This window comes from Nelumbo nucifera, chromosome 6 (genome assembly GCF_055504915.1).
Source record: "Nelumbo nucifera cultivar China Antique chromosome 6, China Antique-T2T, whole genome shotgun sequence".
Lineage (NCBI taxonomy): Eukaryota > Viridiplantae > Streptophyta > Magnoliopsida > Proteales > Nelumbonaceae > Nelumbo > Nelumbo nucifera.
Window position 1 is genome coordinate 8,645,558 of NC_142654.1, and position 24,964 is coordinate 8,670,521.

General features: G+C 36.0%; 1 protein-coding gene across 5 annotated transcripts in view; it reads left to right on the forward strand.

Annotated features, from left to right (window-relative positions):
* LOC104604583 (ARM repeat superfamily protein) overlaps positions 1 to 24,964 on the forward strand; it is a 123,423-nt gene that overhangs the window by 74,683 nt on the left and 23,776 nt on the right. For all 5 annotated transcript variants that reach the window (XR_016077378.1, XR_736427.3, XR_016077379.1 and 2 more), the window contains exons 25-42: positions 59 to 138; positions 3,495 to 3,630; positions 3,897 to 3,978; positions 5,161 to 5,306; positions 9,695 to 9,775; positions 9,871 to 9,971; positions 10,998 to 11,236; positions 11,371 to 11,480; positions 11,626 to 11,754; positions 11,882 to 11,956; positions 12,051 to 12,184; positions 12,284 to 12,356; positions 12,492 to 12,623; positions 15,094 to 15,272; positions 15,360 to 15,482; positions 15,550 to 15,610; positions 15,693 to 15,788; positions 20,498 to 20,598. Coding sequence is in view for 1 of the 5 variants with exons in the window: in XM_010268994.2 (XP_010267296.1) it covers positions 59 to 138; positions 3,495 to 3,630; positions 3,897 to 3,978; positions 5,161 to 5,306; positions 9,695 to 9,775; positions 9,871 to 9,971; positions 10,998 to 11,236; positions 11,371 to 11,480; positions 11,626 to 11,754; positions 11,882 to 11,956; positions 12,051 to 12,184; positions 12,284 to 12,356; positions 12,492 to 12,623; positions 15,094 to 15,272; positions 15,360 to 15,482; positions 15,550 to 15,610; positions 15,693 to 15,788; positions 20,498 to 20,598 (2,078 nt within the window). In the remaining 4 variants the exon portion in view is untranslated. The remainder of the gene's footprint in view (positions 1 to 58; positions 139 to 3,494; positions 3,631 to 3,896; positions 3,979 to 5,160; positions 5,307 to 9,694; positions 9,776 to 9,870; positions 9,972 to 10,997; positions 11,237 to 11,370; positions 11,481 to 11,625; positions 11,755 to 11,881; positions 11,957 to 12,050; positions 12,185 to 12,283; positions 12,357 to 12,491; positions 12,624 to 15,093; positions 15,273 to 15,359; positions 15,483 to 15,549; positions 15,611 to 15,692; positions 15,789 to 20,497; positions 20,599 to 24,964) is intronic.

Below are 24,964 nucleotides of genomic sequence, written 5' to 3' on the forward strand. Positions count from 1 at the left end.
ATTGCTCTTTATTATATTACTTTCCATCTTTATGATTCACAAGTTCTGTTATTTGCAGGTTGCATCCTCACATTTGGATACTGTATTGGAAAAGCTGAAAGATATTCTTGATAATGTTGGACTAAACTTTTTCCAAAGGTTACACATGATATCATCAAGGAGGAATTCTTCTTTTACATAATTTTGCAACTGCTTTGTTGCCGGTCAACTGCTTGAACCTTCTACTTATTACCACTTCTGTGATTTTTTAATAGTAAGTTAAATATTCTATTAAAAGAACAAATGACAAAACAAGAAGAATACAGGTCCCTAGCCCACTAAGATAAGAAGGATAAGAAAGAAAAACCCCTAGCAGGGAGGAGTATAAAAGAGGAACTAGTCATGCTTAGACTCCTCTACATATTAGCACTGTGCAAGTTTTAAAACGTGTCTTCAGTGGAAATGTCAACTGGTTAAAAATATGAAGTATTTGGAAATATCGAAATTTTGTATAGATATACTGTAGAAGTTTTTTATCATTGTGAAAACTAATCTATGAAAATATTTTTTGATATTTAAAAACACATTCTCTTTTAAATAACTGCATTATTATAGTGTGATAAAAATGATGCTTTTGAAATAATTACACCATTTCAAGGGCATAAGTTGTTGCTGTGATAGAAGTAAGAAGAGTAAAAATGAAATACAAAATTTGATCATAGAAGGGTATTCCAAGGTGGTGGTGGTAGGATGGTTGAGGAATCATGAGGAAGCACTCTGGACATAAATAGAAATGAAATTAAAAGAATTAGATGGCTGAAAGGAGGGTGTTTACCTTACTGTTTCAAAAAAAAAACAGCGTTGTTTTTGTAGCTGATTCATGCATTGGAAAACAAGAAAAAAGTGTTACGGGTACAAAGTACAGTGTTAAATTGTTGATTGTTGTCATTACATGTAATTGCCACTACGCACCTCATAGGACAAAACGCCCACACAACACCCCCCTGAGCAGGAAACATCATCCAAATGGTGTTTCCTTCAAAAGTCACTTTAACATGACCCAAGAAAAGACAAGTACAAAACATGTACTTGATCAACCAACCAAACATGATTTTGGTTTGTTCAAGTGGAAATGCCTATGTAGTAGTGAAAAGGCTCCACAACACTAGCACAACACCACAATACCAAATACCACCAAGATGTATGATAGTGAAAGTGTAGTGGGTTCAAATATCAGCTAACTATATGGCTGATACCTTAGCAAGGCAAGGGGTGGTGAGGGATCAATTGTTTTGGGCTATGTTGTAATATGTATTAGTGGGCACAGGATGTAGCCTCTGTAAAATAGAATGTAAGCTTGTACATATTCTTCTTATTTTAATGAAATTCCTGTTAATTATCAAAAAATTATTATATATTATATTATTATTCATTGATGCTTAGTCGTAAGTATTATTTTACTATGTTTAAGTCCAATATATTAAAATGCCAAGTATGCTTCATTAAATTATATAACTAAAAATATTAAAGGAAAATAAGAAGGGTGAGTCATCTATAATGGTAAACATGGAAATGTAATGGGTTTTAAGAAAACGAAGTCGTATTAGAACAAATTATTTGGATGATATCTATTAACATGTAAAGTCAAAACCTTATATTTGATAAAACTACAAAATAAGACTTGATGTGAACAATATAAAGGATTTTAGTGCATTGGAAAATATGTAAACTTATATTATGGTAATATTTCATGTCAATACCCATGTAAATGGAAATATGTTGTGGAAATATTTGGAAATAGACATTTTAAACCATGGGCTCAATACAAAAAACAAATCATGAAGGTTTTCTCTCCCTTCTGCCTCTTCCCCTACCTCTTTTACTCTTGAAAGCTCTCTCTTTTCATATCTCCTATCAAAATTCAAACCTCCTCAAATTTTGGCTATTATATTCTAGTTTGTAGTTATCTAGTAACTTGGAGAATCAAGAAGCAATTGGCTGTGGTTCATTCTAGGGCAGAAATAGAATACATGGCAATATCTGTGTCTTAAAGTTGTTGTGGTTGAAAACTTGGAGAATTGGGGCTGGTTGTTCTTAGTCTAATGAAGTCGTATTTTTATAATAAGGTAGGAACAATGTTTTAAAAGGCGTGGGAGGCGTATGCCTGGAGGCGCACCCAAAACGCCCTGAGGCGTATGCCAGAGGCGCTAACACCTCTAAGGCGTGCTAGAGGCGTACACCTCATGCACATGTTATATAAAAAGACAAAAAAAAAAGAAAAAAGGAAAAAAAGGAAAGGAAAAGAAAGGGAAGAGAAAGAAAAAGAAAGAGAAGAAAAAAAGAGAAAAGGAAAGGGAAGGGAAGAAAAGACAAGACAAGACCCCCCCCCCCCCCCCCCTTCAACTAATGTTATGCATCTTTATTCTTCTTAATATAAAAGATTTTTATTAAAAATAAAGAAAAAATGAGATCCCCCTTCCTCCTCCTCCTCCTCCTAACCACCCTCCTCTTAAGGAGGCTTACGCCTCTTACATTCTGAACTACGCCTCTAGGTAGTGGAACGCCTCGCGTCACGCAACTCACGTCTTCACGTTTTAAAATATTGGGTGGGAATTAACATTGCTCATAATCCTATACAACATGGTCACACCAAACATTATAAAGTTTATTGACATTGTTATCAAAGGTGGCTTCCAGGAGGTGTGGTTACCATACAAAGTGAAAATCGGCTTGCTGATTTTTTAAGGGTGTCACCACTTCTAAGTTGGATGACACTCTTGGAAAGTTGAATATGATGCATGTCTATTCTCCACTTGAGGATGAGTATGGTAATGCAAAGAGTCAGTATGCAGGATAGTTTAGTCTTCTCCTATTTGTTAATGATGCTATATTTGTAATTCTTTAATTTATTTAAGTTTAAATGCAATGAGAGTGAGTGGTAAGATCTATGTTCGCTTCTCTCAAATATGTATTCTCTTTTTTTTTCTTCTTCTTTTAGCTTTTATTTGATAAATTTTAAATGTTCCAAGTATATCCAATGATGACTTAGAGAGAAATGACATTATATTCTTAGATCATTCCCAAGTCTTCATCTCTAGAGACGTACTCTCCTTTCTGTATTGCTAGGTAGCTAAATCAGTAGTTGATAGATCATGGTCTTGCAAGAGCTGGGGTGTGTGTGTACATCGGTGGCTTTACTTCATAACTTTTTTCTTCTGAGAATTGGTGTTTACAATCCTTTTTTGTATTATCCTCTCATGTAAGCATTTAGTACCTTCCTCTTAGTGAATATACAGTTACCTTAACATGGTCTTATACTCTTATCATAGTTGTGCTAAATGGGAAGTCCTTATTTTGGTTTTAGTTGTTCTATGAGGAAAAAACAAAAATTTATGTTAACTTCAGTTTTTTCACTTCAAGGTATTACAAGTTTGTGTTCTTTTTGCTTCTTTCTATCCATTCTCACAGATTTTACATTAATTGAGCTAAAGAGTTTAAAGATTCATTTTTTTCAGGTTTCTCTCTCTCTTCTCTGAAAGAGTTAAAATGGAAGATGCTGATGATATACATGCTGCTTTAGCTTTGATGTATGGATATGCCGCAAGATATGCCCCTTCAACAGTTATTGAAGCAAGAATAGATGCACTTGTGGTATAATATCATCCTCATCTTCCTAATGAAAATCACAGTTTTTGGTTTCTGGTAACTGGTTTTGAGTATAATTTGTGGAAACTGGAAACTGATCAAACCTTGAAGTATAGTGAACTTTTTTATTCAAATTCACATACAGTGTGCATGAAATATATTCTCAAAATGAATCTTTTGGTGATTTAACTTCTAGTAATGCTTCCTTTCATATTTGTTGTCTGTATCCTTAAATATTAGCAGTCATATTTGTTAACCTTTTGTGGTGTCAGGGGACTAATATGCTCTCACGTCTTCTTCATGTCCGCTGCCATACAGCAAAGCAAGCTGTTATCACTGCTATTGATCTATTAGGTGCGCATTAGTGTCTAGAAACCAGATTTGCAGACCTAACATTCTTTTTTTCTATTATTTCGATGGGATGTAAGTTCAAATTACATTTGTTTCTTTTCTTTGCTATGATATATATGAATAAAATCATACCCTGAACATGTGCTTAAAAATGCAAATAATAGTTGAAGGAAGAAATATAAAGATGGAAAAATTAAGATCTAGTGGATCGAAAAATTTTATTTCCAAGAAAGAATCATACGGTCTATGAGATTGTGAGTTTCACCACTTGAGTCTAGGCCTAGTTAAATGCTGGTCCAAATCCATTAATTCATTCCAAGGGTATTGAGGGTGGTGAATTGGTAAACAAATGAAAGTAAGTAAATTGCAAAAGAAGTGAGAGAATAAGATTATGGTAAACAAATGAAAGATAGATCTTCACTGTTGCACTTGATGTGAAGTTCTAGGACAATGCATAAACTAGATTACCATATTGAGTGAGCAATAATATGGAAGACACTATCGATGACAGAAATAAACTAGATCTTCCTACTTTTTCTTCATTATGAAAGAAGCAGTACAATGACAGAAATACTCTTGATGTTATTCTTTGCACACTTATTCTACCACTGTAATCCCTTACTAGATCAGCCATAGAAAGAAAATAATCAGATAAAAATAGATGATGCAAATAACCTGGAAGACACTATCGATTTATCAAATTCCAACACAAACCACTTTCCAACTCTATGCACCTCTTTCATCTTACCTTCTGTGGTGGTCTTGTATCACAAGAAAATATAATAAAATTTCCATCATCAACAAGCTGACCAACTCAAACCAAATTTCTAGTTAATTTAAGAAGGAAAACACTAGTGGACAAGAAGGGGTGGGAAGAGATAAATTATCAATGCTAATGACAATGAGATTGGTGGTGGTGTCTATAAGATGAGCTTTAAGGTCCATGTGGGTTGGGAACAGTCTGAATCTTGCAGTTTCTCAAATATGGTGCAGGTTGTTTTATTGTTGAGCTGATCTGTTGTATGTTACCTTTTGCCATCTTTAGTATTAGCCTCTTTTGGGTGGGCGGGTAGCTCAGTGTTTCCTCTGTTCAGGGTGTTATTGGCATGGCAAAAGGAAGTACTTTTTCTTGTGTAGTGGGCACTGGGACTTTTCTACCAGTTGTATTTTATTCTGGTAATGCAGGTCGTGCTGTCATCAATGCTGCTGAAAGTGGTGCATCGTTTCCCTTGAAAAGAAGAGACCAATTGCTTGACTATATACTGACTTTGATGGGTCGAGATGATACTGACAGCTTTGCTGATTCTAGTCTTGAGCTTCTCCGCACTCAGGTTTGTTAGGATTTCCTTTCTGTAATATCAATCTTAATTTTTTTTACTGTGTTGAAAATGGTTTTAAATTTAGCGATTATGTTAATCAAGGTTTATATGTAGTTTACATGTAATCCATGTTTAGTATAAAAACAAATTGAGGGACCACTCCTATCTTGTACTCTCTCAATGCACCAAGTATCTACAGAATACACAAGTTGGTATAAGAACATTATTGGTGAACACAAAAGGGACTAATGAGCATCAGTGACAAACTTAAGAAGAATTTATTGAGCATTTAAGGGAAGCTCTTCTCCCAAAAGTTGGGAAAAGAGAACTGATACAAAGAGAAGTTTATAATAGCATTCAAAATACAAGACTGTTTTACTGTTCAGTGACTACAAATTCAACCTCTAGCCAAAGAATCAGCAAGGCAGTTGGCAGGCCTTGCTGACCACTTGAGTGAGCAGTATTGATCCATGTGGGTATGGGTATGGATATGGGTATATGGGTATGGGTGTGGGTCCATACGGGTATGGATGCACAGAGATTAGGATACACAAGATCAAATACAATAGAACTCCTTTTTTTTATCAATAAAACCAGCTTCATGAAATTAAAAGAAAAGAGGGAATATGGATACAGGAGGGGAGATAAAATATCTTAGCTCCCCAAAAACAGAAAACAAAGGGAGTACAAAGAGAAAAGATTAAAAACTAGCCCATAATACAGACTCCCTATTCACTCCTTGCTTGGCCAACCCATCCGCAAATGAGTTGGCACTCCTCTTCACCCAGCTGTACTGAATCTCAATGTCCCTACCCAGCCATAAGAACTGTTTTTTTTCATTGTTAAAGTTCCACAAACCACTGTCCTCTGTCTTCAACCAACTAACCACCACCTTCGAATCACCTTCCAGGATCAAACGGCTGATATTTAATTCCTTTGCTCTTTGAATTCCTTCAAGCACTGCAAGGATCTCAGCCCTAAGAGAGTCACCTTCTCCAATAGGGCCAGAGAATAAAGCAATAACAATCCCTTCCTCATTCCTAAAAACTCCTCCAATCCCAAAGGGCCTGGATTCCTTACACTGCTGCCATCAAAATTCAGCTTTATAAAGCCCAAGGGGGGAGGGGACCAAAACGGACAAAGAGTCCTCTTGCATCTAGCAATGGAAGCAATCTCTTTCCAGTTTCTTAGCAAGTCATCCACAGGAAAATCTGAAAACAACTCCAAAGATTTTAGCCAGTGGACAGCCCTTAAAAGGATTCGATCTAACAAATCTTCCAATGTTTTTTCCTTGTCAGGAAAAATACGTGAGTTTCTTTCTTCCCACAATGACCAGCATACCACTGCCCTAATACACCTCCACATAGTCTTCCCTCGCTTCTTAGGCCAACTGAAAAAAGGAGAAAACAAACCTTGGACACTCTCCGGAGGATACCAAGAACACCCAAAGCGGGAGAAAACCCACTCTCATACAGTTTTAGCAGCCTTACAAGAGACCATGAGGTGGTAGCCAAATTCCCCATCAGCTTTACAAAGAGCACATCTATTAGGAAGTACACAATAGTTGGGTCTCTTTCTCTGAAGTAAGTCTGAAGTGTTGATTCTTTCCAGGAAAATTTCCCAACAAAAAAACCAACCCGAGGAGGAATAGGCCTGCTCCAAATTTCCTTAGCTGGAAAGGACAACCCAAAGGGGATAGGAGGCTGAGTTAAGGTTTCAAAGAATGAAGCACAAGAAAAGGTACCAAAGCTAGAAGGGGTCTAAAATCGGTTGTCTTCCTTAGCAAGGTTTAGGAAGACAATCTCAAGGGAGGCTAGCAAAGTTACCAAGCTATCCATGTCTGTATCCCTAATTGCCCTACGCAGGCCTAGGTTCCACCCGAAGCCAGAAGTGGAGGCTGAAGGGACCAAGAAAGAAGATATGGATTCATTTTTCAAGTCTGATAGAGCATACAAGGAAGGAAACAGGTCCTTCAGAGGAGAATCCCTAACCCAAAGTTGTTCCTAGAATTTTATTCGGTTACCAGAGTTTAGACCATACCTGATCCAAGGGGAGAAAACTGGAAGCAGATTGTGAATGGATTTCCAAGGAGAAGCAGTTGAGGCCCTTGCCAAGATTCCAAGATCCCAACCATTGTCTTCCTGCCCATGTATGCTAGCCACAATCTTAGTCCACAATATATCCCTTTCTAATGAAAACCTCCACAACCATTTCCCCAGCAGAGCCATATTCCTTTTCTTGAAATTACCAATCCCAAGACCTCCTAGTTTTTTCACTTAGTGACCACCTCCCAACTCACCCTATGATCTCTCTTCTCCTCTCCAGGCTCCCACAAAATGTTCCTTATTAATTTTTCCAAAAGATTGGAAACCTTTGAGGGGATCTTAAATACTGACAAATAGTAGACAGGAAGGTTAGCTAGGGTAAACCTAATGAGAGTGACTCTCCCACCTAAAGAAAGATAATTTCTCTTCCAGGCTGTCAGCCTCTTCTCAAACCTCTCCACTACCGGAGTCCAAAAGCTAACACTCTTAGGATTATCTCCTAAAGGGAGGCCCAAGTATGTCAGGGGCCAGTCCGAAATTGCACAGCCTAGCTCACTTGCAAATTCCCTTAGGTCCCTTTCATTCACATTCACTCCCACCACACTATTCTTATCAAAGTTCACCTTGAGGTTAGATATCTGCTCAAAGAGTTGTATTGTCAACTTTAGATTCTGGATCCAATTGAAGTTCCCTCCTTCACAGAACAGGATAGTATCATCTGCAAACTGTAGAAGTGTTAAGGGAACCTCCTCCCTTCCTACTCTCCACCCTCTTATCAAATTCCTCGAGTCTGCTCTATGTATCAATCTACCAAGCACATCAACAATCAGGGTGAAAAGAAAAGGGGAAAGAGGATCTCCTTGTCTTAGACCTCTCAACGTAGGAAAGAAGTCAACCACACTCCCGTTCACCAGGATAGAATAATGACAAGTCCTAACACAGCCCCAAATCCACTTACACCACCTGTCTCCAAAACCAAAACTCCTCAATAAAACTCCTTTCCTTAATTGATCAATAAAACATAAGTCCTTTTCTTCCTTGGAAAATATGAGTTCTATGATGCTTAGCTACTTGAAAGATCGTATAATTGAGATTCATAGGAGACATAATGAAACAACATGGGAAAAAGATCTCAAAGAAGCATAAGCCTTGTGGGTAGCCTCTGTAAAGTGATAGCCAAAGTCTTGGCAAGTAGACAAAAAACTGTCTTGTCCTTTGTAACCTCTCAAAATCAAGGAGCTTTTGTTGAAGGAGACAAATAGTGGACCAAATTCTTGTGGCAAATGAGTGTATAGATGATGACATCATTTGCACAGCCCATGACATTAGCAGTTCTTCGAAAATGTGTCAGGGCATGTAGATCATGTCTTGCTCTGATACCAACATGTAAATGCTAAGTTGGTCTATGGGAGAAGAGGAGCGAAGAGAAGTGAAAAGAAGAGTTTGGAGGAGAAAGATTCTTGGGGTGCAGGCATAATGTCATTGGTTCATATATGTTGTCAAACAAGTTGCATAAAATAGCAAAAATACCCCAGATTGTGATTACTTGATTACATAGACAAAAATGCCCTGAATTCTTGCCATTAACAGATGTTTTCAGTGAGGAAGGTTGCAAAGTGGTATAGGTAGAAAAGGGTACAGATGGAGCGAGAGGTCCAGATTAATGAAGTACACCAAGTGGATGTCTTTTATCAATAGATCAGGTGGTTAATGAAGGGATAGAAATACTTGAAAGGGTTTTGTGATTTAGGTTTCAGGGTGTGAGGCTGCTTTCTTTTTTGGTATTGACAGGGATGTTTTGGTATAAACTTGGGCGGGCTTGGTAGGTTCCTTTTTCTATGTCCCTGCTGGACTCTTTTTCTGTTTTTTTGTTTCCACCCTCTTCCCGAAGCCTCTACTATACATTTTATGCCTACAACCCCAATTACAAATCATACAAGCTTTATTCTGGGTCACCTTTTCCTTTCTAATAATATATTAAGAAATCCTTGTCACCATTCATGGTGGAGGCTATCTGTCTTTTAGCTCAAGATCTTATCATTTTGGTGGTTTGGTTAAACCTCAAGTTGACTGTATCTTCTTTTCATATGCTTTGGAGGTGTTTACAGACTAGAAACATGCATGTCATTTTGGTTATGGTTTTAAGGAATCCATAAAAGTATCTTCTTCTAAACAATGGTGCTAACCTGACATGCCACAAAGTGTTTGGAATAATTTTTTTTATTCCGTAAAAATTATTTTGATCTTATCATTTTCCTTTTTATTTTTCAATAATTGATGATCAAAGAATATATAGAATAGACAATTCAGAAAACTTTCTTAAAAGTTTTATTTGGTTTCTTAATGCTTGAACAGAGCCTTGCTTTAAGTGCCTGTACCACTTTGGTTTCTGTGGAGCCAAAGTTAACGATTGAGACAAGAAATCATGTCATGAAGGTATTGATTTGTTTAGTTATTTTATGCCTCAGGAAGTTATCTATTTTACTGATTTGTTTCTTAATCTTCCAAATAATGTGTGATGTCATTGACAGGCCACTTTAGGTTTCTTTGCTTTGCCAAGTGATCCCTCAGATATTGTTGATCCCCTTATAAACAATCTCATAACTCTCTTATGTGCGATTCTTCTTACAAGGTATTATTTCTTATTATAAAATCACATTTCATAGACTTATTTGGAATGAATGTTATATTAAATGTATCACATGATTTCTCTAGAAATGGTCCAGATGTCTGAATAGGTATGGTTTCAATTTCTAAATAAGTAATGATTGTCTGAATATTTGGAGTCTTGTTTAATTTGTTGAGTGAATTGTATATGTTATCAGGCCTGTTTAGTTAAATAAATAAAGGAAAACGTTCTAGTATAAGTCTGGATGGAGAAGTGATGGAGAAGAAGAAGAGAAGAGGGAGACGACAGAATAGGGAAAACCAGTCTCTGTCGAGAGAGACACAGCTGCCGCCCAATATGTTATATTCAAACAAAAAAGGAAATTACAGTGATACCCCCCTGTTACTCTAATAAATGAACAGAGACAAAACAGAACTTAAAAAGGAAATGAAAAAGACCAAAATACCCTACAAAGACACTGTATTTTAACAGTATATATTTAACAGACATACACATGAATGTCCATGGTGTTTTGCTCAATATACAATGTTGAGAAAACCACAAAGAAAGCCAAGCAATAACTTGGTAATAGGATAGGAGACAACCACATAGAGAAGAGAAGGGAGCTTCTCTCAATGAAACCAATCAGGGGCATTATTAGATTTTATTTGTGCTCATGGAGATGCTAGGCTTTTGCTAATTATGGCATTATTGTAATTTTTGTTTGCCATTGATAACTTGATACTGGAGTATATGCATCTAGATTGACATCAGAGCTTATTTTCTTTCTATATTCACTTTACATGCATATTTGCATACCTTTTACATTGTATGATGCATGCTAGTTACATTGGAACATCAGTTCCCTTTTTCACCTTTTTTTTTCTGTCACAAACATACGTGCTTTATATCCAGTGTACTGATTAGTAGTGGACACTCAGTTCTATTTAATATTATGGTGCTAATGGATATACCACCTGTTTACCATTTATACTAACAACATTCTGGCTTCACATGTGTCTTTGCCAAAATAATGATTTGCCTTATTAGTGGGGAAGATGGTAGAAGTCGAGCAGAGCAGTTATTACATATTCTTAGACAAATTGATCTGTATATCTCCTCTTCCATGGAACATCAAAGAAAGAGAGGTTGCATAGCAGTTCATGAGATGCTTCTGAAGTTCCGAGCACTTTGTTCCAGTGGATATTGTACCCTTGGTTGCCATGGGAGTTGTGTGCACACCAAGCAAATTGACCGCATGCTTCATGGAAATTTTTCAAACCTGCCATGTAACAATGTTCCTTGCAACATAGCTTTCTATCCATTTTTCTCCATCTTTGACATTGTCATTTTCATTCTAGGCCACATTCTATAGCAATAGGGCCCTTATCTTACATGTACTATTTCTTTGTTAATTTACCAGCAGCATTTGTATTGCCAAGTCGGGCCTCCTTATGTCTGGGAGAAAGAGTCATAGTTTATCTTCCACGTTGTGCTGATACTAGTGCCGAAGTCAGAAAAGTTTCAGCCCAGGTGAGTAATTATGAAACAGTGTCCATTATGCATTTAGTTATACTTCAAACCAATATTAATTGTTCTATCAAATAAATTTCTTTGTATTTTGCCTCATATTTTCCTAGTTATGATATAATAAAGTGGTTGTCTCGTATTCTTGTAGATTCTTGATATACTATTCAGCATATCTCTTTCACTCCCAAGACCAGCAGAATCCAACATTAGTTTCAATGCAGAATTGTCTTATGGTGCTTTGTCCTCCCTTGAGGATGTCATTGCCATTTTGAGAAGTGTAAGCATATCTTCTACTGACTTTGGCCATTTCCTTGCTTTCACATTGTTCTTCAATTCTTGCTTATAATGTTTGGATCTGTCTGCCATCTCTAACCTGGACTTTTTTTTCCATATTCTATCTTCAGGATACTTCTATTGACCAGTCAGAGGTTTTTAATAGGGTATTATCCTCTGTCTGCAATTTGCTAACTAAAGATGAGGTAATGGATTTTTTTCTTGTTTTACTTTTCATGGATATATGTGAATTCATTATTTTGAGTTAGAATATTCATTTTATTAACATTTTTTGAATAGCTTGTAGGCACCTTACATGGTTGTACTGCTGCTATATGCGATAAGGTCAGACAATCAGCAGAAGGGGCCATTCAAGCTGTGGTTGAGTTTGTTACAAGAAGGGGAATTGAGTTGAACGAAATGGATGTTTCAAGGTTCTTATTTATGAACAGGCCTTTTATTTAGTTGCATGAAGTATCTGTAAAAAGAAAAGAACAGAAAATAAAATCTAATGTCCATTTTGATATCTACAGGACAACACATGCTTTGCTCTCTGCAACATTGCTTGTACCTGAGAAACATTTGCGCCATGAAATTCTTGGTGCTGTATCCTTTTCCTGATTGTTTTTGTTTTTCTGTTGATCTTACTTTACAAGAAATTTGATCTATCTGAGTTCAGTACCATGTACAAATCCAACTGCCACACTATTTATTCTTTCTGTCCTTAACTATATATACAAGATATCCTGTCTAGCTGAGAACACCAGTTCACAAGTTGTGTTCAATGAAGTATTAGCTGTTGCAGGAAGGGATATATTGAGAAAGGATATATCCAGGTTACGTGGTGGCTGGCCAATGCAGGATGCCTTCTATGTGAGTCCCATTTGATTCTTAATGGATTGATTGTAGTTGATGTATGCTTGAAAGTTTTGTATAAAAGTTTTTAGTATTTCAAAGCATGTTTTACAATATCAGTAAGATTTGGCAGAATTTTCCTGAAATCTCCCCATTTCACTAGGGGGCAATATGAAATATTTCAAAACTCTTTTTTTCCTTTTATCTCCAATATATTTCTGAATTATTGGGGATATCTCAAAGTTCATTGATAAATTAAACATATAAGACTTAACATTTTATGATGTTGCCAAAACTTTCTGATATCTCACTAAAATCGTTGGACATTTTTGGACCTATTCTTGAAAGAACATATAAGGTGAATGTGATTCACCAAGTCATTAATCTACTATAATTCAAAAAAGAGAGAGAGACAGAGAGAGAAAGGACAAACTGGAAAAGAGGATTCTCAATCTAATCAAACAATATAGTAATAAAAAGAGACAAAGCAACTTGGAAAGCAAATGAATTATATAGAAGAGAAGATGGCTAAAAGACTAATGGGGGAAACAAAAAGGGAAACCTATTCAAGTCTCTTGATCCTTCTTATTTGATAAACAGTTGTTTGCTATGTTTTGTCTTAAATGTGCAATTATATAGTCATGAGATGGTTTTAACTGTCTTAATACTTCATAATGTACTTCAGAACACCCTTGTGCATCTGTTTATAATCCCATATTAAGTTAAATAGCCAGTTATTGCAAATCAATCCAATTGGTTCGAGTTGCAGATCCATCTGGTCATTTGTGACCTTATATTTAGGTGTCAGAACTTGAAGTTTTCACTTTATTCACTGTCTTAGAGTAGTTATTCAGTTAGCTATCTAACATGCATATGATCTCATGAACCAAAACAGGTTCCTTGATAAATATTTGACTGATTTTAGATGAAAAATGGATTGGCTTTAGTAGGCCCTCATAATAATAGTAATACTAATAGTAATAGTAATACTAATAGTAATCATATAGAGTGAAATCACAACACCACTCCTGTGATAGAAAGAAAAAAGTGTTTAACAAAATGCCATGAAGATAAATTGATTATCATTCTCAAAGTGGCATTCCACTTTCAGTTGCATGGGTTCATCTCTTTTGCAAAAATTCAATAGTGACGATTTGGAACCCTTGTGTCCTCTCAAAAGTAGGATAGAAGGTGGGGACGATGGAAGGTTGAGAAGACTGTGGCAACCATCAGAACATCTGTTGCAGATTGGGTGTTCATCTTACCTGAGTTGGATCATGTTTGCCGATCAGAGCTAGGGGCTGACTTTTGGAATGTTTTGAACTACAAAATTGTAATTTTGGAATTTTTTGTGTTCTATTTGCCTATGCCCCGGCGATCCCTCAACACCAGAGTGATTGTAATCATCTTTTTTCTTTTAATGAATCTTTTCTTTTACCATTTCAAAAAAAAATGAACAAGTGCTATGAAAATGAGCGGGAAAAGGTGCTGTTGAAACCCCACTTTGAGTGGACAATTGCTACAAAAAGAGATTGGGGAATGTTTGGTGCTCTTGGGAGCCCTGGATAACTTTTGTGCCTTTCAAGATAAAGAAGATTTAGAGGATCTAAAGGAGGACCATCGGTTGGTGGATCAGATATCTGGGGTGGCTAGAATTTGAGTTAATCCAGTTGCTTCAAGAGTATGAACATTTATATGGCTGATGGTGAATAGGAAGGTTTTCACAGTCTATTAAACTCAAAATAAGAAACATTTGAATTACGAGTAGGTACATGGTGTGAAGATGAAAAGCACATATTCTTACCCTGTTGTATGGGGAAATATATATATGACTTATTTATATTTATAATGGTTGTTTCATTTATTCCTTTTTCTTGTCAGTGACTGAACAGAATTTTGTCGAGTCAGAAATATGAATTGTAGAGTACAATAATAATATAAAGTAGAAAGAAACTGGGGGTTAACATGGTTGTTTGATATCAACTCAAGAAAACTATTTCCCAAAAGATATATGTTGTGAAAAAGAGAGAATTCTTAAAGGCCAAGTATTGAAAAGTTGTTCAAGGAAAGGATGGAAAGGAGACATTAACCTGGTGGAGGCATGAAGAAGAATGATGGAACATCTATACAGCTCTTATCTGTCATACTTAGTTTTGTGGTGTAGACTTTTAAGTCCTGTAATTAATATCCCATGGATTTCAACTGCTAAATCCCATTTTCTTCCTAAACTTCAACTTCTCATTTTTTTTACTTTTCTAAGCAAGATTCTCAAAAATTCCCTTTTCTACATGGTGGGTTTTTCAGTGAAAATGAAATCTCAGACCTTGAGTGTAGTTGTTGCATATCCATTCTTAGAAGCGACTTACCAATACTAACCCCAAATGCTGAAACTTTAATCCTTGCTTATTTCAAATGGCTTTTAAAGATTATCTGCATGCTTGTATGGCCTGTTTTCACTTATTTCTTCATCATCATTTTCTTGTTCTAGGTATTTTCCCAGCATACAGTACTCTCAGTTCTTTTCCTTGAGCATGTGGTATCTATTCTTAACCACACACCAATCCCAAAAGCTGATTCAGAGAAAGGAGGCAGTTGTAATTTGTTTGACACTCAAATTGAGGACAACATTCTCCAAGCAGCTCTTCTTGCTCTAACTGCCTTGTTCAGGTTTCTGTTCTTTAAACCAATTCTTGGTACCTCATTTGTTTCCTTTATGGGCCATCACAATCTTGCAGTATTTTATCTGTATTGCAGGGGTGGTGGAAAGGTTGGGAAAAAATCTGTTGAGCAAAGTTATGCTGCTGTTCTTTCTACGCTTACACTTCATTTGGGAAGTTGCCATGGTCTAGCAGGATCTGATCAGCAGGAAAGCTTGCGGTACGTATCCTGCATTTATTTCTCTCCCTCCAGCGAATGCACTTTGTTCTCATGTATTGTTTTACAGGACTCTTTTGGCAGCTTTCCAGGCATTCTGTGAATGTGTTGGGGATCTTGAAATGGGAAAGGTACCATTAGACATAGACCTGCAATTAGTAATTGTTCTGATGCAATGTGTATGACAAATGATTGTCAAGGTATTATGTGTAGATATTAGCCAGAGATGGAGAACAAAATGAAAATGAGAAGTGGGTCACTCTTATTGGGGATTTGGCTGGCTGCATATCTATAAAAAGACCTAAAGAGGTAATAAGATATGTTAATTATAATCATTTCATATTCTTTCCTCATTCATGTTAATGCATGTTATTAAGAAGAGAAAACAGAGAAGGAACCCAGAGCCAGAGAAAGATAGTGATCCTGGAAATGCAGGAGTTTCTTTCCTCCCTAGTATTCCAAAGGGACAGAAAACAACTTGTCCTACTATGTCAATGTAAATTATTCTTGGAACTCTTTATTTTTGAGAAGGTGCAAATCTAAGAATTTAATGACTTTACATAATATATGCAATATGTAAGAATTGTACCCGGACTACTGTCCCAAGATCCTAGATAGCTGGGATCAACATTGAGAAATGGCCTTTACATAACATGTGCAATATGCTGAAGATCCTAGTTATAAACTTGCATATAGGGCACATGCCTTATATCAATCATTAAACCATGTTTGTCTAATTCATTAATTCCGAATCATGCATGAGGAAGCATGTATTCTTTGAAAATCCTTATGATCTATTAGCATGTGAACAAAAAATGTTCATGCCCTCTTGTGAATATTTACATGATATAATAGGTGGTGGAACACACCTTCCTAATAAAATTCAACATTCTATTATTGCCTGGCCCAGGCTTCAACTTTTGGGACAGTATGTGATCTGATCCATGTTTAGATATGGGGTTCAATCTAATAGATCCATTGATGTAGGTTTTAGAAAGCTTACAAAGTGTGGCTACCATTATTTTTGTTGCTTGAAGATGTCACAGTTCTGATTGTGGAAAAGGTTAACCGCAAAGCAGTGATCATAGAGGAATGTTTTAGAGTCCAAATCACTGATTATCCAAGCCCTTGGAAATGAAATACAAAATGATGATTTATCTCTTATCCAACCAAGGATCCCTATAAGTGATGAACATCTTGAAGCCAGAAATGAATGAAGTCTAAGCATTTGGAGGAGATATAAAAGCTCTACACTTCCTGATTCCTGAATCACCATTTCCCACAAGACCTTGATGAGACAACAAGGCTGTGCCCTTATGGATCATTGGAACTCATTCTGTCCAAGAATGACCTAGGTTTTATCTTACTTGAAGCTATAGATAGAGGGGACAGCTCACGAATAAATGAACCTATATGATAGGGGATAGTAGTAAAATAGCAGCCTCTTGGAAATATCTTTTCTAACTTTCTCTTCATTACCTTCTCATAATTGATCCTAAATAAATAAAGTGAATGTAATGAAGTTGAGGATTTTGAGATGATGGTGGCAAGCAATGATTAAAATATTGATCATGTATTGGTCATATTGATATGTATCTTTTTTCTTTTGGCTTTTTGGCCACTGAAAAAAGAAAGTAAGGACTGGATAGATGCACAATTGTGCTAATTTATACATGCTATATTGATTTTATGAGAAATGATGAATCATAGGATGAGGCCCAGAGCTATGGTTTAAAATGTCTACATATTTCTAGTATCTTTTTTATTGGAAATAATAACTTTATTCATTATATCAGTAGATAATCACACATCAGACACTCCAAAAGAGAAGTGCTGCCCCACGAAGCAATCCTCTATCACAAAACTGCCAAAAAGTTCACCCCTTGTTGGTCCTTGTTTCGCTAATCCATCAGCCAAGCCATTGGCTGATCTTTTAACCCATCTGAATGTTACATCATTTTCACATGTAAGATTCCATATTTCTCTCATGACTTGCCTATGAGTCCAGATTTCCAGATTTCCATCTTGCATCCAATCTATTACTATCCTAGAGTCCCCTGCTGCTTCAATCTGATGTAGTCCCATTTGTTTAACCAATCTCAATCCCTATCATAGAGTTAACAACTTAGCTCTTAACAAGTCACCCAACCCTGTAGGTTCTGAGTAAATAGCCAAGATTTTACCTTCCCTGTCTCTTAGAACTCCCCCTACACCCAAAGGCCATGGACTACTAAGTGAACCCATCAAAATTGAGTTCTATCCTTTGTTGTGTAGGTGGTGCTCAAATTTCTTGAATTGAAGCTTTGGATCTTGTAGGTATTACATATTCTCTTCTTAATAAAATCGGCATTCATTTATTACAAAAAAAAAAAAAAAAGCTTTGGATCTTTAAGAGTTGGCTACTACATTCCAGCCCCTGATTATATCATCCACTGAGAACTCCTTAAACAACTCTAGTGTTTTTACCTACCCAATGTACCACCTTGATAGTGATGCAAGCAATCAATTCCTCCTTTTATTTTCCACTCCCTTGAAAGCTCATATTGTTTCTTTCTTCCTTGCCCATGAAATTGCTATTCTTGTGGCTCTCCACCATAGTTGTCAAGGCGACGCCTAGGCAACAAGGTGCCCTTGGAGGCTCGCCTCGCCCAGTCGCCTAGGAAACATATTCATTTTTTGTGTTTAGAAACTAATTTCTTTTTATTATTTTCTTATTTGTTAGGGTTTAATCAACACAAACATTGCTAACTGCTGTACTGAACCCTCAATGACTTCAAAATCCAAACCAATAAGTAAGGGAAGAACTTAAAATTTTGTCTAATCAACACATTTCTTCTTCCACATCTCTTTCACCTTTTCTTTTCTTCTGTTCCTATAACAAAAATAGAGGCTCAGCCCCTATATTTTTTGAATTTTCTTTCCTTTCTTCTTTTTCTTCTCATAAATATGTTGATTTTCTAGACTTACAGATGAAGTTTATAATTTTCTTATGAAAATTATGGATAGTTATTAAAGAAAGTTGGTTATCGAACCTAGGGAACTACCCTAGGATATGTGATTTTTACTTTAAAAAATCCATCGCCTAGGCGACTAGGCAACAAGGTGCCCCCCCTGTTGCCTAGCTTTGCCTTGGCGCCTTGAAAACTATGCTCTCCACGTAACTCTACCCCTTTTCTTTGGTTGCCTAAAATAACTTGCTTAAAAAAGGGCTTCCATAGTAGGAGGGGGTCCATTTTCAACCGAAAAGAGAAGAGAACCACTACCAAATATATGAGACAAAAGGATAGGAGATTAGTATGTGTTCAGCAGTCTCAGTACAAGACTAAAGCAAAAGATACAGATATGAAGGGAGAGGACCAATTTGGCCTTCTTCTTTGAAACACATCACAGGTATTGATCCTCTTGTGGACCACTTCCCAACAAAAATCCAATTTTTAGAGGCACTAGCCTATACTAAACTTCTTTAGATGGAAAAGACACTACCAAATTTGAAGAAAGGAGAAGGGCATTGAACAGAGAAGAACAAAAAAAAAGATCAGAAGGGAGGCCAACCAAATCCTACTATCCTCACAAGAGGGATCCAAAAAAGTTGTGTTAAACAGGGATAGAAGTTCATCCATTGCCCCCATTTCAGCCTCCCTAGCCCTCTCCATGAGAGAAACATCCCCTGCATCTTCCCAAAAAAGTACTTCGTTACCAGAACAAGCATAATACCTAAGGAAAGGACAAAGGGAAGGAATAGTTTACATGTATGGATTTCCAAGGGGATGAACGATAAGCCCTAGGGTCAAGACCAGCATCCCAACTATTAGTTGCCTCACCATGTATACTCGCTATCATTTTATGCCACAACCATCCTTCTCAATGGGCCACCTTCAAATCCATTTCTCCAAAAAATCTAAATTCCTCTTCATATCTAAGCCCCCTTGTTCCTTGCTCTTAGATACCACCTCCGACCTTAACAAATGGTCCTTAGTCTCACCAAGTTCCTATAAGAAGTCCCTCATAATTTTTTCTAGCTTCCTAGAAACACCCACTACAATAAAGTCCTTAGTCTCACTTGCACCACCTCTTGCCAAAACCCCTTCTCCTCAAAACTTCCAAAATAAAGTCCCAATCTTCTATATCATATGCCTTTTCTAAATCCAGTTTGCAAATCAGACCTTTCTCCCCTTTTCTCTTCCTATAGTCCACATTACTCATTATCAATCAATGTTTGATCAATGATTTGTCTCCCAAGAACAAAAGCTCCTTCACGTGGGGAAATTAAGAAGGATTGGACCTTTTTGTCCTCAAGGCCAGCACCTTTGCTATGATTTTATACATGCTGCCCACCAAGCTAATAGGTCTAAAATCTTTTGGGTGGTTTGCATCCTTGATTTTTGGAATTAATTCAATAAGTAGCATTAGCACCCGAATTTATTTTGCCTCTCTCAAAGAATTCCTCAAAACCTCTAAGATGTCCCAACAATCTTGCTAAAATGTCATTGGAAAGCCATCCAGTCCTGGAGATTTTGATCTATCTATCCACTATCCATGGAGAACATCACTTATTTCACTTCTTGAGCCTCAAAGTCATTTCCATTAGCTCCCTATTTCCTACTTGCCACTTCGCCTCTTGTAGCCTCTCTCTCAATCAATGTTAAAACACGGAGGCGTGACGCGAGGCGTTCCACTAAACCCTAGAAGGCCATTTTGGGTCATCATCTGTCACAGCACAATTAGCAGGAAGTCGCAAATCTTCTCTTATATGAAAACTTCTGAACTCAAGTAATAGCAGTTAAAAAGTCAATCTTTAATTTTCACCCCACATTTTGTTTGTTTCTTAGAAAATATGATGGCTTTCTTTTCTTTTTTTTTATTTTTGAGAAATGATGGGCTTTCTTGTCTTTGCACTTTTAAGTTGAAATGTCATTATGCTTGAATTCCTTTCCCTAAAACATTATGTGAGAGAAGAAATGTGATGGCAGCTTAGTAGTAATACATCAGATACATTTTCTCATGACTTTAAAATCCAGGTTCCAGCAATATGCATAAATCTTTGTAAAGCTTTGAATGGACACCAAACATATCAAAGAGAATCTGCAGCAGCTGCATTATCTGAGTTTGTCCGGTATAGGTACATACTAATGATATAAACTTTTTGCCAATGTTAAATTGATATTTGATTTTTCTCTTCTGTTAGTTAGGAATCTGTAGAGGGTACAAGACATGCACACATACATAGAACACCCTTGGAGCGGGGTACAAACCGCCTATCAGATTTGTGTACTCCAAGAAGTCCACATCAGCACAGAGTTAGTTACAGGTTAACCTGCACAGGGAGTGTAGAACACCCTTGTAAGGAAACTTTAAAGGCAATCTAATGAGGAGCTCTCAGCGGAGCACATTCTTCTTCCTGTACCAGTTTGTTAGTAATCTGATTGTCGTAACAGATTCTGTTATGGAAAATTTACAAGAAACTTGAGTCTGTGATGGGGTACTTTATTTTAGGGTTATTTGAGTTTCTAAATTAGAGAGGCAATTTATTGGTGCAATACTGCAATGGTTTAATGACAGGCTGACAAGCATGAAAATGTGGGTTAGGTCTATATCCACTCCACCTCTGTTAAGACCTGGATTTCCAAGATCAGCATTGGATAATGTCTCTTTTGAGTTTTTAAATTAGAATTTTATTATTTTTACGACTTATTTTGGTAAATACAAGTTCTTAAAGTTGTTTTCTTTCCACAAATGCATGCCAACCTTTAATGGATCAAAAAAATCTCTTTTTAGAATGCTCTTAAGGATATCTACTTATTTTTGGGGCAATTTCATGTGCTTTAGAGTGTTTAGTAATCTTTATGTTGTTGAATAATTCAGTAACAATTAATAAAATAATAAAAATCTGGTGTTAAAAGAAGATAATAGAAAAGAGACCAAAAAAAATAAAAGAAAGAAGGAAGAGGGGTGGAGATAAAATCAGATGGTGGTGCTCATAATTGGATCCCCCCCCCCAACACCCTTTTGTCTACATGTGGAATATGAAAAAAAATATATATATATAGAAGTGCCCCTAGTAAGGTGGTAATAAAAAAAAGACCTATAAAAAACTAAAATAGGCACATGGCCCAATAACAATATTTGAATATATATATATATAGCCTTTCAAAAATTCTATCCAACACATTCAAGACCAAGGTTTAAAATGTCGATGTCGACGGAAATGTCGCTTACCAAAATATAGGACATATGTCGGAAATGTCGAGGGGAAATATGCAAAGATATTTTGTAAAATGATAAAAGAAGCATTAATACATATTTCTAGACTATTATCTTATTCCCAACCATTATATAAAGCTAAGAAACTAAGATCAATAACAAATTAGTAAATGACGATTTACTGATTTATTATGCATTTTGATGTTTTTACAAGGTTATCTGATATTTTCTTTTCTTATTTTTAATTCTGATTTATTATAAATTCTAATATATTTATTTCACACTAGTAAATAGAAATACATTTATTCTGATTTTTTAAATATTAAAGTTATAATACATTATATTTTATTATAAATTTAATAAACTGATTCTCCTTTTTGTAGTATTAAGATTATGATAAATTCTGATTTCTTATAAAACTTAATGAATTTATTATGATTTTTAATACTAAATTTATAATAAATTATGATTTAGTATAAAATTTATTAAATTTATTCTGATTTTTTATATTAAATGTAGAATATGGTTTATTATAAAATTTAATAAACATTTTCTGATTTTAAAAAATACTAACTAGTTAATATTTTATTACTTGAAAAATATTCTATGTTTTATATTATAAAGTAATTAATTTATTGTTTTTATATTTTGTTAATTATTTTTATAAATATTTTATTTGAAATATTAAATAGAAATTATTAATGGAATATTCTATATTAATATACTGTATTATATTAATATAATATACTAATATATTATATTTTTAATGTACATTAGTCGACATCTTGTCGACATAATAGGAAAAACTGTATTTTTTTTTTGTTATTTGGACCGATTTGGTCGACATTTCCGAAATATAGGAAATGTCGACCAACATAATGTAATTTTTATATTACCATCCACTTTCATGTCGGTGAGCCTCGACATCGACATATGTCGGGCGACGTTAGCGACATTTGGTGACATTTGAAACCATGTTCAAGACAAACAATCTGTGTTGGAAACACTTGAAGTCCCTAATGTGCATCACCAAGTATCTTCAATTAAAACAAAACAATTCATGACCAAAGAATCACTCCCCCTATCTTGTAATTTTCAGATCTGATATCCCTCCAGCGTTAAACTGGATGTCTGAGCTCTCCCCCTGAATTCAAATATAGGGTACAAATAGTAGCATTAAACTGTGTGGTAACCCTGGCATGAAAAAGTTTGAACACAAAGAACACTTCTGATTTATTACAGAGAAAATATATTCAAGTGTAATGTATATGATCATCAATTAAGGAAATAAAATATCTAAATCCCATTTTGGAAATCACAAGAGATGACCAAACATCACCATGCAATAACTGAAATGGAGCAATAGCATGTATATAAGTAGGGAATGGTAAAATATGAGCTTTACTTAAGCAACTAGACATGCAGATTTTATCAACATTCCTTGAAACAAAAGTAGATACAGGTAAACAACCAGATGAAATAAGTGAATCAAGATTCCTGCAAAAGGATGGCCTAAATGATGGTGCCAAATGTTCCCATCATTATTACAGGACAAAAAAGTAGTAGAAAGTAAGCAAGAAGAACTAGTAGCAGGAGAGATTGGCTTCTTCTCAAAATCCATGTAAATAACTATCCCAGTCTACACCCCTTCCCCTTCACCTCCCCAGTGTATTGATCTTGTATCAAACAACCATCGTGTGAGACAGTGGCAGCATTACCATGTTCAACAAGCTGACAAATAGATATTAAATTGGAAGTTTAGGAAAAAACAAAGTTTGAGGCAATTTGTAAGGTGGAGAGTGAGAGGTAGATAAAGATCATTACAACCAACAATATCAAGCTTCTCACCATTGGCTATAACAATATGCTTATTAGACGGGAGGAGATAAGAAGACTGACCACAAGTGGTCCCTGTCATATGGTTGGAGGCACCAGAATCTATGATCTAGAAATGACTAGGAGATGCACAATGATAGGTACACCAATGACTCACCAGAAAAGCCAAAAGTAAAAAAGGCAAAAGAACTGAGGCATCGGCTGTCGAATCTTCTCTCCAATCATAACACTGGAAGCATCTCCCTTTGGTGGAGCAGTGGAGGATGATGGATCATCTGGTCCTTCAATTGAAGTCTGATAGGCCTTGTGTTGGTTCTTCCCTCCAGAATAATTTCCTTTTGAGGTTGAGTGCAACATTTTGTGATAATATATGCCCATGCTTCTTACAATAGGTACACATTCTTCTCCCTGTAGTGAGACACCACATGACCAAAGTCCTTACATTCATAACATTGCACCTTGGACAAGTCCTTAGGTTTGGACTTGTTTTCCACCAGAAACATGGTCTCCACTCCATCATTTTTAGCATTCACTACTAAGTAACCATTCTGGTTTCTTCCCAAAATAGCTTACCAAGAATAGTATCAAGAGAAAGTACAGTACAGTATCTCTACACAAAATGTTTGACCTTATTACCTCATATTCAGGTCAGAGATGCATTAGGAAATGCATCATTTTCTTCCTATCAAAGTGTTCCTTTAGAGCCTTAATACAACACACTGATGATATCTCTACCATGTGGACTAATCCATATTCTGTCCAGAGATTAATGAAATCAGCATAACACCTAGATTTTCATTTCACCCTGACTATACAAGAAGATTTCTATCTCGTTTTGATACTGTCTTGAGAAATTTGATTGCTATTAGACCTTCTCCAGATAATCATACATCTCCTTGGTTGTCCAGAGACCCCGTCATGGGAATAGTAATATCTGTAGTAACTGAACTGGCAATCCAAGATATGATTTGGGCATTGTTAATCCTCCAAATTTGTAGTCCCTTCGCATTAGTTTTATCAGGATTGGTGGTTGTACCATTAATCTGCCCCCACAAACCCTTTCCCTTGACATAAAACTGAAAATGAAATTGCCACAGGGCATATAGTTGGTCCTATTGAACTTAATAGGAAGTAGCAAAAGAAAGCTGAAAACCTTTCAACAATCCAAAAAAGGAAGGTCCACAGATAGGCCAGACTAAAGAAGGGATCAAAACCCTAGCAAAATAAATCGGATCTTCACCAAAATTTATAGGCTGAAAGAACAGCCTATGCAGAGTCTAAAGTTTCAGCCCTAACAGATTAACCAATTGAAAGAAACAAGTACATTACCAATCTGAATGGTGTCTTTCTCTAGGAAACAGAACTTTCTTGTTCAGATTGAAACTGCTTCAAGAACATCCCAATAATAGATGCAAAAGGTTGATGTCGAATCCTTGTTTGAGGCTCAA